At 35.2% G+C, this 15,477-nt stretch overlaps 1 protein-coding gene across 2 annotated transcripts in view; it reads right to left on the bottom strand.

The window, feature by feature from the left end:
• LOC134747200 (uncharacterized) overlaps positions 1-12,770 on the bottom strand; it is a 64,568-nt gene extending 51,798 nt beyond the window's left edge. Inside the window, exons 1-3 of one of the 2 annotated variants that reach the window (XM_063681798.1) lie at positions 12,342-12,770; positions 10,944-11,135; positions 9,423-9,461 (exon numbers count right to left, since the gene is read on the bottom strand). In XM_063681798.1, the coding sequence (XP_063537868.1) occupies positions 9,423-9,461; positions 10,944-11,055 (151 nt within the window). In that variant the 5' untranslated portion in view covers positions 11,056-11,135; positions 12,342-12,770. The remainder of the gene's footprint in view (positions 1-9,422; positions 9,462-10,943; positions 11,136-12,341) is intronic. The other variant, XM_063681799.1, reaches the window with a different exon arrangement.
• Positions 12,771-15,477: the final 2,707 nt, after the last annotated feature.

Below are 15,477 nucleotides of genomic sequence, written 5' to 3'. Positions count from 1 at the left end.
GAGAAATAAGTAAGCTTTAAGTGCTCACTTCATACATAATTATTTAGATACAAAACATACATGAAGCATACTTACAGATTCAATAGACGTTAAGACGTCAAAGCTCTATTCGACTCATTGCATGTTTTTACCAAAAAAGTCAACTGTAAAAACCACCGGGCCATGCAATGTCGTGTCAGTCATGTGTCAATGCAGGGTCCGTAACCGCCAAATAAACTTTAATTATAGGTAAACTGAACACCAATACTTAACTTAGCTTCATCCTAACGCAAACTCGTACCTAATGCCCCAGGGCCCCGCCATGGCCTAACTAAACTGCTTAAAGCATTAGGCACCAAACTGGCGCCGCAACCCGATGCACGTCTGTCTAGTCTATGACCTATGCCTATATCGCACTGCGGTTTCGGCGCCAGTGTGAATCGTCTACCATAGCCTTAACCGCAGATAAGTAGTCTTCATTATTAACTTATCTCTGATGTCACTCACAAAAAATGGCATTGTCATGTTGTCCATTGATGGCTCGATACGCGTTGGCAAACATCAACAACAGTTACTCTATTATAGAACTGTGAGAAAATTTTGGATCTGAGATAACATAACCAGGTGGATTTAGTTTACGAAGGTTCAGATGAGAGAGATAAGCAGTTTCATCCGGATTTTGCGTTTTTTATTTTGTTATAGTGTTTTTTTTCGTTACCTTTGGTTTAAATTTAGCTGATTCTGGACGGAATTACTTGTCCCAAATAAAATACATATGTATATGTTTTATTTCGGACATGTTATTCCATCAGCTAAATTCAAAATATGAAATGATATATGGTAGGAGGTACCTATAATATATAGATTCATATTTAGCAGTCGCTTTACTAAAAACTAGTTCCTAAAAACCCGCGACCTCCAGATTGAAAGTCGCACGGACAAACTGAAATATAAAATTATAAATTCTGTCTAGTTACAAACAGATCCGGTTAAAACGGTTAATTCTGTCTTATTACGAACCAATTGATACATACAAAATGTAGAGTAAAACCAGTTAAAAACTGGCGTTTCAAACGTAGTTGCCATTTTTATTGCACCTAAAACGCAAATGTACGAAACTCAAAGCACGTTTCACTGTCGCTGTATGAATCTTAAGTTTTTTTGGGTCCTCAGTGCATTGTACCTTTGCTTGTGTATTTAGGACTCGATCCGTGTGGATCCCACGCAAAATATTTGCTCGTAGTAACTGTGGTAACCATTGGCAGACTTTAATACGTTGCAATAAGGTATACGTATCATCAGTTTAGTGTTGAGGATGGTATGTTACTCCTGAATTAATGAGCAGTCTTTTTTATTGTGGCGAGAGGATATTGGAAGTTGTGTTAATGAAATGAAATGTTATAGGATGGAGTAAGAAATGAAGTATAAACTTTATTACCTCCTACTAAAAAGATACCTATAAGTATTATTATATATTGAACCTTTTCGATGTATTCGTATTTAACAAAGATAGGGTACGTGACCCACCTAAGGGCGCACCAGAGAGTGGATCAGCTACACTCTAATAGCGCGAATTAAAATTGCCTACTCCAGAGCATCATCAATTAACAAATGTAATTGACATGTGAGTTACTCACTTTTAAATTGCTAGCGAATATCAGCTTAGTAATCAAAACATTCCAAATGATTTAAAGAACCGGTTTCTTATTAGTGTAGGCGCATTAATGAACTGTCTTTAGAATCTGTGTTTAGAATGTGTGTACCGGTGTGTGTGTGTGTGTGTGTGTGTGTGTGTGTGTGTGTGTGTGTGTGTGTGTGTGTGTTTGTGTTGTCTGTGAAAGAGGTATGTCAGGATCGATCGTAGCAAGTGGAAATCCGTGGTCTCTGCCTACCCCTCCGGGAAATAGGCGTGATTATATGTATGTGTATGTATGTATGTCTTTAGAATCACGATTCCATAATGATAAAAGGTCATAAGACTATGAAATTATACATGTTTGATATCTTTACTCTGCTCCTTCAACTAAAAAAGATAATGATTCCTGTCTTACACAGAAGGCTTATTGGAAAGCGTTTAAACTACATTACGCCGTATCAAGCAGTGATGCAGTAAAAGAGATTTAAAAATAAATAGGTATTGATTTCTTCCACTTGACCGCCTTTTGAAAGACGATGCTCCATTTGTATTCTATGAGTTAAGTTAAGGGACCCTATTACTAATGAATCTAACATATGATTGGTATGGTGCTAAAGCTACAAAAGCAGCAAAAGCTGCTAAGCGCCAAAGGTGTTCTAAGCTGGTATGTGAGCACAATTTAGGTAGGTACAGAGGGTCTACATAAAATCGAAAATCGAAATACACACACAGGTACCTAACGAATTTTCGATTTTCGCGGTAGACCCTCTTTCAAGCACCGGCCCGCTATCCCTTACAGAGGTTTTGTAAGGGTTTTGCATAAGGCTTAACTCACCATACCCTTTGCCAACCCAAACCCTTTCATTTTGCTTTTAAAATCCTTATATAAAGCTAACCTAAAATTTGAGTAATCGGTAACCCAAATACCCTCAAAACCCTTATCATCCGCTCACCAACACCTTGCATATCGCTAATAAGGGTTAGTCTTATAAAGAGCTTCCTTTTAGCATATAAGCGTGCTAATTTAAATCGTCTACCTTCAAATTCAAATTCAAGGATTTATTTGTTCAACATAGGTAAGTTACAAGATGTTAAATACATAAAATCAGTATCACTATGTCGTGCCTATTGGCATACAAATTCAATAAAAATACACACTAATCATAATATCACAGAAAAACAATAATAGTCAAAACACACATTACTTCGAATCCGAGCGATCGTCGGCGGCGGCGGCGGCGTTCTTGGATAGATATATACTAATCCTGTCTCTTTCACGCAAGGCTGAACTACGACATTACTAAAGGTAAAGCTTTATGAAAAGCGCTTAATGATAAGGGTAACCCTTATTAAGGGGCTAGTCTTATTTTTGGCTAAGCTTTTCGGTAAGGGGTAGTCAAAGGTAGGGGTATGAAATGAACGGGTTTGCTTTGCAGTTCAAACTGGAAAGTCTTTCAATGTGTTAGCCGTGTTTAAGGGATGCCCGTTGAAAGGCTTTGGGAAAGGTTGTCCGGTCCCTGCCCTATTTACGAGTACAAAGGGAGTAAGAGCGGATGCATATAATATTGACCACCTTGTCTGCTTATCTAATTCTGCTACAGACTGTACGTTAAAAGCCATAGAAATAATTAATAAGCATATATACGGGAAATATTACCCTCTACATCAGCAGCCGGTAAAAGAGTCAGTCGAAGCCATAAGCTACAAGTTCTGTGACAAAGGTCTAAGGTCAATAACCCGTTTGGCGGGACGGCGGGCGTGCCACGTTAAAAATGCATCGTGCTTTGGATAATTGAGACATTACATTCAAAAAACGACCTTAACGCAAAGGCAATTACGACTTTATTAAATCGACTTTAGCATCAGCACAAAGATGACACTAAGACACTCAAGCAAAAACGACCTTAGACCCCCGCTCATAAGGTCTCTTGACACTAAACGACTTAAGCGCATTTCGCTTGGGTATGGTTTTTTTTGCTTCTAATTGGAATAAGTAATTGCAGACATGTTTTATAACTAGATAATGTATAATTGCTCAATTAAATATACGGTTGATTATACAATTTGAAGAATGTTAATGAGATTCGTGATTTTCATGCAAATTGTGTTGGTTTTATCAGAGCTGTGGTCGGATATCTTGTGCTTCGAGAAAATTAACTGCAATAGTTTAAAGATTTTTACGTTATTTCTAAATGGAAAACTTTCAAATAACCTTTTTATGAATAAATACACAGATTTAAGTAAGTGAGCAAATATTCTTTATTAAAAATTAAAAAAAAACTGGCCAAGAGCATGTCGGACCATGCTCAGTAGGGTTCCGTAGTTACCCTTCCGTTCCGTCACAATAGGCAAAACGGAAGCTACATACATATTAGTATAATAGTAGATTGTTAATTAACCAAGGGATGAATTTCACATTTCAACCGAGTTAAACACTACTTTTCATATCGAAAGCGAGGAAACCAAATAAGACAATGCAAAAAAAAACTGCCCAATAGTCAACGGCGTTACTCATACCGCTAATGAAACTGTTGTAGAAAATTTAAATATTAAATAACAATTGGATGAGTAAAATAAGCAATTTTATCTTATATTTTACTTTATTTTTATGAATAATGCCAAATAACTTTAAAAACCCATTTAATGACATAATAACGTTTAACTGTACGTCTTTTTACTATAAAGGGCAGACTTTTTGCGATAACTCATTAACGGCTTAACTGATCATGTTCGCTGATAGTACTATTACTTATTCTGTGGCTATAGTTAGTTTCATTTAATGTCTTTCTTAAGTTCTATTTCTATGATTTTTTCATCTCAATTTTCACACCCGAAAAACTACCTCACCGGTTTCGGGCAATCTAATTCATAATTATCTTTATTTACTATAAGTATAAGTTTTCAATTTGCATGGCTTTTTAAAGTCTAAATGTGTATGGCTCTATAAATAATAATGTAACACCATTGTATACCTACCACATTTAATGGCAAATAAATATATTTCTATTTCTATTTCTAAGTGTCAAATGCCTTTTTATTTCTAATGTGGAAGAACATAAACTTGAACATAAAAAACTTCCATGGGAATATACAAAGGTATCTCCCCCGTTAACGAGGGGTTAGAAAGACTTCAGGGGTACCACTTTTACAATCATAGATGTAATTCGTCATTTAATTGAATCTTCAAACAATAGCCCATAAAACGTGGTTCAAATAAAACATCAGATTCGCGATTGCGTGAATGTTCTCTCGTCATTGCATATAGAGTAACCCATCTCAGATTATTTAAAAAAAAATACGTTCGGCGATAAGTCTCGACTGGAGCAATTACACTTCGCTACCAATCCACGTTTTGGACGGAGTGCTAGCCCCGTAAAAAGGTATATCATGTTGAGGCAACGAAACCTGAAAGGGGCGATTTCGCTATATTATCTATTGCTGGCCAGCCTCCCTGACAATCCTGACATCCCTCGATGAGCCACTGCTACTAGATGACTAGAGATTTCGATCCTTTTTAAATTGTACTTTTGCCCCGGGTTTGTTATTAGTTTTTTAGGGTTCCGTACCCAAAGGGTAAAAACAGGACCCTGTTACTAAGACTTTTAGTGTGAATCGTCACTTGTTTTTTTGCGCGGCCTAGCGTGAACCTTTGCTCGAAGGTGGGCTACTTTGTAACCATAACTCTACTCTGGTTTCGTTTTTACTTGACTTAGGGTCTAGAAAGGTAAGTAACAGTACACCGTGTGTATCGCGTGGTTCGCCCTAGTTACGATGCGAGGGCACTTCACTACAGTATAAGTTAATGGTCACTTTTTATTAGGGTTCCGTACCCAAAGGGTAAAAACTACTATTACTAAGACTCCGCTGTCCGTCTGTCACCAGGCTGTATCTCATGAACCGTGATAGCTAGACAGTTGAAATTTTCACAGATGATGTATTTCTGTTGCCGCTATAACAACAAATACTAAAAAGTACGGAACCCTCGGTGCGCGAGTCCGACTCGCACTTGGCCGGATTTTTTATTTAAATATGCAGTTTTCACGAGCTTTTAGGTCAAATCTTGCAAGCAAACTGTCTAGTTACCGGTGTCTGAAATGAATAGAAATAGCTTCGATGACAAAGCAATCAAGCTGGTTTGATTATGGATACAAATCGATCTGGTTCGCTATATCTATACAATCGTGTCAAAGTGAGTTGTTAGCTGCGTAAAGTACATAATTATAATATGTCCAGCCAAAGTATGTGTATAAGTTTACACACGAGGTCAATGATATCATTGTTTGGAAGCTTTATACAAGCTTTCGATTACCTTTATTTATTAGCTTTGGATGTGTTCTTTATGTACCTATGTTCACAGCTTAATGTGGATTCTTCCGAACTATTAATTGATTGGATAAACATAAATTTACCGATGTTAAACTCTATAATTATTACAATGCCAGGTGGGAATATTGTTCGATACAGTTATCTACGTGGTTACATCATTGACAACTTGAGTTATATACTTCAAATGCACATTATGCATAGGCATATTAACTGTGGCCAGTCCGGTAGTAATGATTCTAATTGCTTATGCTGAAATGTGTATTATCAACCAAAACGATTTCCAGACCTAAGTAAAAAGCTAAATACCAACGGGCAACGTCTAACATAGATTTACGCCGTCGCGATTTGTCCTACTTTCCGCCCGAGGGCACTAACATCAGTGCAGGTCACTTTTTATTAGGGTTCCGTACCCAAAGGGTAAAAACGGGACCCTATTACATACTAAGACTCTGTCTGTCTGTCTGTCCGTCTGTCTGTCACCAGGACAGGAATAAAAACAGGAATTAAATAAATATTTAAGTGGCCCCACTTAAACTTCCCATACAACAAACGTGCATTTTTTGCCGTTTTTTGGGTAATGGTACGGAACCCTTCGTGCGCGAGTCCGACTCGCACTTGGCCGGTTTTTATTTAAATACAATGTACTGAGACACGTTTCTCACTGGTTTTAAATTAATTCATTCATAACGGTGTGCTATGGGGAGAAAACTTGGCTGGAAAGTGACATCCGCCGTTGGAAATGTAATGAGTGCGAAGTGTTTGCGTAGATGATTTTATGTCAAAAATTACAAAATTGCACTTTATTATTGACAATCCGATTTCAAGACCAAAAGACCATTAGTGCGAAATTCCAAGCTATGATAAAAGATTCTAGGTTTGAATTTTGTACATGTACCTACTAATAAAATGTGTGCAGTCACTTAATTATATTAGGAAGGAAAAATATGATAATAAAAATATGTAACGTTCCACGAGTAAAGGTTGATATTGGAATTGGAGCGTTGTGACTCGTGAACAATTTTACTCGTAAAACGTCACAAAAATAATAATACAAAATATCTAATTGAAGTATTTAAGAACTCGTTTTACGCAGATTTTACCCATTTTTACCAGTAACTTTTGCTAACTAAATGTAAAACGGTTCGCCTTTTTCTACCACTGGTCATTAAGTATAAAGTTACTTCTTTGGCATCATTTGACCGGTTTTTACAAGCACACTTGAAGGTGGCGTAGTAATTTCACCCACGCTTCTCAAAGCCCAGCCTCTTACACTAGAAACAACTATTTAATAACGACTTAACTCCATACTATACCGGTATATACTTAGTGCATTATGGTTCCTAAGGAATAATGGTTTTTACTAAAAGTAAAAAGGTTAAGTATGCAGAACATGCATCGTTATAGGGGTCAAGAGTGCATTTAACATAAAAATAAGTAGGTTTTCAATTCTTATCCGCCTATTAAGTTTAAGTAGGTACTTATTCAAGAATCGTATTTAAAATGTCCGTCTTAATAAAATTGAGATGGTAATGTAATTTTCATGTTTCACTGAAATAGAAAGGCGTTTCACTACCGGTCATGGCGGTCATGCGATAAAAATAATGACTATTTTATCTCCGATATTACGGCCACTCGTATTTCACCTCGCCTCGCAGCTTGAGGTGTAAAGCACCATTAGACAATTAGATGGTATGGTTCAGGAAATATCACCGACCGACCGAATGATCGCAAGGATCGCTATAGACGAGTGCAAATCTGGGATTTCACGAAGTTTACCGAGTAATGAGTAACGTTTACAGCTTACACAGTAAAAATCCTCTACCTAATATAATACATATTTGCTTTCTAATTAAGCTTTTCGAAAAAATATTTTCATTACAAAAAAAAACAATTTTATTTTTCCCATACCTCCCTAATCTCCCTATTACTATACATGTACTATTAAAACACCGGGTGCTATAACTGTTTTAAAAGAACATTTGGCATTCACTTCATGTTATTGTTTATGTAAGGTATCCGATGAACAATTTCACAACAGTTTGTCTTATAAGGCTTCTAGCGCCCTTTAACAAAATTATTCAAACGGAAATTTACAATGAAATGAACGTCTGCCCCGAGTATCAAATAGCTTGGTTTACACCCCTTTCGGGTACCTATCTAATCTTGTTTCGTTTCACAATTTTTTTACATGTCCATATAATTTTTTTGCCAGAACGTTTTTGTCTCCCTTATTTCCTTGGTTTTTGGTTTCTTGGTAAAGACAACAGTAATCTGACCCTATTCACACAAATAAATAATTTATGATACCTACTTTGCCAAATATGTGTCCAAAGAAATTAGGCCTTTAACACGGCCGTGATATTGGATGTTACATGGCCTGCTAAAATGGGATGTTAGTGATGTTACATCGCCAACAGAGTTCACCGGATAAAAAAAAATATGTTTGGCAAATAATCCTGCTTGCTAACACAGTCGTGCCATAAACGTACCAAGGCGTGTCAAGGTGGACACTGCTTTACGTTTAATGACAAGTCACGGTAAACAATTGAATATAATGACGGTCATTAGCTAACATGACATGCTGCATTATGTGCATGCACGCTCAAGACCTACGTAGAAATAACGTCAAGAACATGTTTAGAACCACCTTTATACGTACAGATGTAGTGCATAATTATTTGCCTCCGTATTTTCACGGAAACGTTCGTACGTTTACTGACTGAAATAGCAAGACATGTACGTACACGTCTTGCTATTTCAGTCAGTCTCGGTACAAAAAGTACTGAGGTTGACTGAAGTAGCATGACAAATACGAACGTTTCCGAAAAAATACTATGGAAAACAATTATGCACATCTGTACCTATGAGTAAGGTATTATTAAATTATTATCAACAAGTTTACTTACATGTTTAGAACTGCCTTTATACGAGTGAGCTACTATTTAAATTTTATCAATTCTTTAGGAACATGTAGTAAACCACATGTACATGTAATATACGAAGGTGTAATAGACGTTTATCAATGTGGACAAATTATAATTTCGCTTTCAACACCGGAGCCCACAACCACGCATAATTCGAGAATCTTACGAGAACTAAGAATTAAAAATAAAATCCTAAAATCATGTAGGAAACATTCAGTTGTTTAGGAATGATGATCTTCTATAAAGGTTAATCACTTTCTTAGAAGATCGAAAACTTGATATACCTAACTAATAATGAAATTCTCGGGAGAATCTCGGCGTATGTGAAATAAACTTATTTTAACCGTGCACCCACCACCTTGCTCTTTGAGCTACGTGTTAACATTTTAGTCAAACGTTCCTGAATATTGGCCGTGGTGTCTCTTTTGCAGCGTACATACTAGTAGTCTAGTCATACTAGTACATCTAGTAGTGAGATCTGTGTTTGACCAGACCAACATTGTGAGAAGTTTGAAATAAATTTAAATCATGCTTCTATTAAAGGGGGGTGTACTTACAAGAGTGCCACTGCAATGCGATATCTATGCCAGAATCATCTGAAAGAATTAGTGTCGATCTAGTTGTGCGGCTAATAGTAACAGTTAAAATTTAAAATGTACATATTTACAAGTGTTTGGTCATTATCAGAATCATGAATGTTAATTGTGTGTATTTAATCGGAGCTTAGGTTTTGTTTCCTAAATGCAATTTTAATGCAATGATTCAATAAAAATATGCACGATATTTTAAGTAAATATGTCCCATGGGTAAGTGAAATAAATAATTAAAACTAAGGTATATGTGGCTTTCCACACAGAAGGGTCCTTATGCTTCAAGTGCAATAAGGATGTTTCTATCTGAGATTCCAACCGAAATTCTGATACCCTTCTCTGATGGAAAACCACATAAAGTAAATCTACCTATTAAATATGCAACCTGCAAGAATTTTATTAAATTAATTAAAAACGCATTAAAGTGTTGACTCAATGAAAATTCATGATAATGACCAATTTAAAAAGATTTAATGTAACCAATCATGAGTAATTTTAAATACCTAGTAGTGTATTGTATTGTAATGTGTGCTAGAGTAAATACCTAGTACAGAATAATATCGAAAGGTCAAAATTATTTCACTAAAATTCTTTAAAATAAAATGATTCAGCTGTGCATAGTTAGCTAAACACATACAAATTAGTTACACTAATCTATAAAATTTACTTAACTAAAGACCTTAGTGATAATGCTTCACAGGAATAAACAACTTAAAACCATGAATTTATACAGATCTTATGGCACATTCATTTTGAAATAATAAAATTATGCCTTGAACATATCACTAATGTTGTAGATTTTTCCCTTAAATTAAGATTGATGAATCCATAGATTCATAATTTTTAACACTCATTTCCGACATCTAATTAAAATTAAATAGGTATGTGAAAGCATTATAGGTACTAGTTATAAGTAACAACACCTCTAGTCACAAAACACCTTTTATCAGATTAGGATATCACTTCACCTTTTTGTACCATTGCCATAAGAACCATTCTAAAAAAAACATACACCAGATTTTTTCTAAATACCCTTTATAACTATATAATATTTTTACTCTGAGCATGTCAGCATGTCCCAAAAATTTCTATTCATTTTTAAATTTTCTAATAATAAAAATTAAAAAAAATAACTATTTAATAACTAGTGATTCTGACAAAAAATTACATAATAGTTATTTAAAAAAAAATATAGAAAAAAAGAGGTGTAGACTTTTTAGCAGGGATCGAAACCGGTTTTTTGCAAAATTTTGTACTCGAAATGTAGGTCTCAGTTGTGTTTTTAGGTAACGACATCACAGCTTGGGCAGATTGCCCAATTAGAAATGAAATAATTAGCAAAGAACGAATAAATACCGTTCTCATTCCCATACAAAAAATACCGGTTTCCAATCCCTGCTTTTTAGAGTGATCAATTGAAATGTCCAAATAGTAAAAAGGCCTGAGAAGATTTGATGTGGTAATGACTGTGTTAATTATCATACTTACAACTGTAATAATACCCCCATGTTGGTAGGCCCACCGCTATGGCACCGACCACAAAACATATGAAGCCGAACACAACAACGGCTATAGAATACATAGCCTTGCCGCTCGCCATGGCTGCATCTCAGCCGATCTCACACCAGAACATCAGGAATTGTTGTACGCGGTCTGGTGCAAATTCGGGTTTGCAGACATCTGCAAGCAAATAGACAATTTAAAGCATCATTCTCATGGCGCGAAACTTGTATGCAATTTGGTACATTGCTAACTATAGAGTACAATGAATTCAGTCGATCAACCAAATACTGCAATGTATCAAAAATCACATGCAAGTTCTTGATCTGTCTAATAGGGCTTAAGTTACAAACAATTGAGAAATTCATTGGAGTTTCCCTGTTTTTACTATGGAGTCTACCCAGGGATCCTGTTTAATTAATATTTGTGTTAGAGCAATCCATACAAACTAATTTCTTTGTAGTAAAAATATAAACACTTTGCCGGGTATTTGCAACTTGCTACATTAAACTTGATAGCATGAATGTTGCAGCAAGCATCTTACATAAGTAATATTACTATATCTGTCTGCTAGTCAATTTTCGAGTGCATTTACAGGATAAATTTATATGTTGTCTAAAATTGTGGTGGTGAGATTGTGGTCAAATGCTTACCTTTTTCTAATAAATAAAAAAAAAGTAATGTAACAAGCCCCAAAATTTAAAGTTGTAAATTTCTTCAGTCTTTTATTTATTTGAATTAATTTCTGCCCCTAATATTAATTACGGTGTTAGGGAAAATAAATAAAAACAAATTATTTGCAGTTCTGCCTTTTGTTTTTAGGGTTCTGTACCCAAAGGGTAAAAACGGGACCCTATTACTAAGACTCCGCTGTCCGTCTGTCTGTCACCAGGCTGTATCTCATGATCCGTGATAGCTAGACAGTTGAAATTTTCACAGATGATGTATTTCTGTTGCCACTATAACAACAAATACTAAAAAGTACGGAACCCTCGGTGCGCGATTCCGACTCGCAGTTGGCCGGTTTTTATTTGACTTTGGCACATACATATCATTAAGCTATACAGTGGTTCAAAATTATATTTCGAAATAAGGCTATAACATAAAAGTAGGAATAATTGAATGAAGTTTAAATAAAGGCTAGACCAGACCGGTTAATAAAATATACAGGAATGCCGAAATCAAAACATCCACAATATCACTGACGCAATCCTAAACAAAACAACCCATTTGTTGTCAAAATATCCTATTGGAAAACTTAATAGACAACCAATTCCAATTAAAATCTCACAAGAATTCACCACACAAAAATCCGCTAATGCTCTCTCATTAAGAAAGGCTTTATACGCTATAAAATACAGTTATTTGATTGTTACTTTTACTCACGTTTTCAATAAAGTCCGCAAAGAATTCGTCACACGAAGTTCACTGATGGTCAATCGAATTAAAGATGTGATCCGCAATCTATCAACATCTCTTTTTTTACACGTTTGAACTGCACATGCAACTAAACACCTGTATTTTCACGTGAGTGCACACAAATTAACTCATGATTCAAAATTCACGATGCGACACACCTATCACTACTTTTAAATTTACGAAAGACACTAGTTTGAATTAAAGTTAGAATACTTTTATAACAACTTTAAAACACACGGACGGCAATAAATATAAATTGTTTCGAAATAGCTCTGCGTATCGTGTACGCTTGCAAAGCGACACTCCACGGATATAGTCGGTAAATAAACTGGTTTTTTGACTGGAGTTAGTGAAACGATCTACCTACGTTGCCATGCTGCCACGACAGACTATCCCTTATTCATCTTCCAATCCAATCAAGTACAGCTAACTCACCTGTTCAGGTGCAATAGAAAGAGAAATAAGATTGTCACAGTTAAATGATGTGAAGTGGTTTAGTTTAGAGATAGAAGACCTAGATACTTATAATTATTATTAATTTTCTATAATTTTAAGATAATACATAATTAATAAGTATTTTTTTCTAAAAAAAATTTCGATTTTCGACTATACTTTTTTTTATGAATATTCACTTGTTGCCAGCTACAAAAATTACTCGACAAGTAAGAATACGTTCCGTTTTACGTTTATGTCGTTTTATCAGTTCAAAATAATCATATTTTGTACATCGAAATCGAGATTTTTGCCATTACGAGGGGTGAGCAGTCAAACCCAATAAGTCGAGATATTTTTTTTTTAAATAGAACTAGCGCCAAGTCGTATCCGGCACCGTAAAAGGGGGTCACCAGAACTCGCGGGGTGAATAGAGAAATTATGAACTTTTTCTTTCAAGTCAATTTAAAAAAGTAACTACATCTGTAAAATTAGAATTTTTGGGATACGTATAAAAGCGGAAAATAATCTATCATATTTTTTCAGATACATTTGCATATTTATTTTGGTAATTTCTAAAAAACTGCTCTAGCGATTTCGATGAAAAAGGACAATTCGATCAAACTAGGGTACATTTTTAAAATAATTAGTTTGCCTGAGTTTTCGCGGTAGCTCGGTGGGTAATAAATTGTAAAGTAATGATTCGATTTAATTTTTAAACCAAGAGGGGTTCAGGGTAAAAAAGCGAATAGCGATCCAACTAGGTTTTATTGTTGTTAAGATTCGCTTTTGAGTGTTTTCAAATAAGGAATTCAATATTTATAACATGATAGTATTTTTGCCGCTCCTGTATATACCTAGTAGACTATTTAATTTTTTATACTCTACATTGATGTCAAAAGAAGTTACTAAAACTGTCAAAAAAGTTAGATTTTTTTACTGTAAAGTAAGTCCTCGCCGAGGGTGGCCGAGGTAAGAAATGAAGCCTGTCTGAACTCTGTTCTAGCGGCAAATGTAAAGATATTAACATATTAACCAAGTAAAATTTTACTAACCTGGTAATATGGTGTCTGTAGTACCTAAATAATAAGTATTATCACCAATTTTCTTTATAATTAAGCATTTTTAGGGTTCCGTACTTCAAAAGGAAAAAACGGAACCCTTATGGGATCACTCGTGCGTCTGTCTGTCTGTCTGTCCGTCTGTCACAGCCTATTTTCTCCGAAATTACTGGACCAATTAAGTTGAAATTGGGTATAAATATGTAAGTTTGTGACCCAAAGACGGACATGTAACTAAAAAAATAAATTTTAAACAGGGGGGCCACTTTTCGGGGGTAAATGAGAAAATAAAAAAATTACGTTTTCAAACTATATCGTGTTATATATCAAATGAAAGAGCTCATTGTGAGAATCTCAAATATATTTTATTTATAATTTTAGGATAAACAATTTAGAAGTTATTTAAGAAAATAGCCAAATATGACCATTCCCCCCCCTTTATCTCCGAAACTACTGGGTCTAAAATTTTGAAAAAAATAAACAAAATAGATCTTTACCTATAGATTACAGGAAAACCTATTAGAAATTGCAGTCAAGCGTGATTCGGACTTAGTTACTTAGTTTTTGATCTGACCCCTACGGGTTTTTTAAAGACATTTCACTCACGTTTCACATAAAAAATACATTGTTTAAATTGTGTAATATACGGAACTCTTGGAACGCGAGTCCGACTCGCACTTGGCCGGTTTTTTGCAAAGAACAATCAACAAGCAATTTTACATGATAAAGGGGTCACCAGACATGCATATGGGGTAAGTAGTTACGCCATAGGAGCTGATTAGATACCACAAAGGGGTGAGGAAACACATCCTTGGGGTGAAAAAACACGAAAAAACATTTTCTGTCAAATAACTGTTTAACAAATATACATACTATTTGCCAATAGAGTATGAATATCATAATAACCAAATTCGATATCTATGACAACTAAAACTCAATATTTCTATTTACCTCTTTCTTGTGTGTATCGACCCCGTTTTAAAGATACGGAGAAAACAGGTAGTATTATGTGATTTTTTCTGAATTAGGTGGGTAAAAATTGATTTCACGAATGCAAATTTGAATCCATAGGCTACGGTAACTGCTTACCATCAGGCAAGCCGTATGATTGATTGCCATAGTGTGTGGTGTGAGTGGTATAAATTCTTTTAGGAACTGTCATAGGAATCATCATTCGACGCGAGAGGTGGGGTAAACCCTCCAGTGAATGGACACCCCCCGTGAATGAACAAAATCACGTTTTTTGTCTAAAATAAGAACAATAGCAATTTCTACCACTTGTCGTAGACGTGTCGTTTGTTACTTATTTTATGTTTACCTGTACAGTTTAGTTATTTAATTAGATTAAGAGTTAAACCTTCTATAAGTGTACACTTTGTCGGCGTATTATGCGATTAAGTCTTTATTTTTAATAGTTCCATTACTGGCTTATCAAATATTCTGAAACCAGTAAAAGAACGGTGTGATCATTTACTGGTGTCGTCTAGATTTAATCTTTTTTTCTAAATTCATATGTACCTATAAGTACGAAATGGTATTGAACTGGTTTTTTGTGATTCGGCATAGAAAACGATTCTGATTCATTCAGCCAGTATTGGAACAAACCAAAT

The sequence above is a fragment of the Cydia strobilella genome, chromosome 14 (genome assembly GCF_947568885.1).
Source record: "Cydia strobilella chromosome 14, ilCydStro3.1, whole genome shotgun sequence".
NCBI classification, from domain to species: Eukaryota; Metazoa; Arthropoda; class Insecta; order Lepidoptera; family Tortricidae; genus Cydia; species Cydia strobilella.
This window is presented reverse-complemented; position numbering and strand designations above follow the sequence as displayed.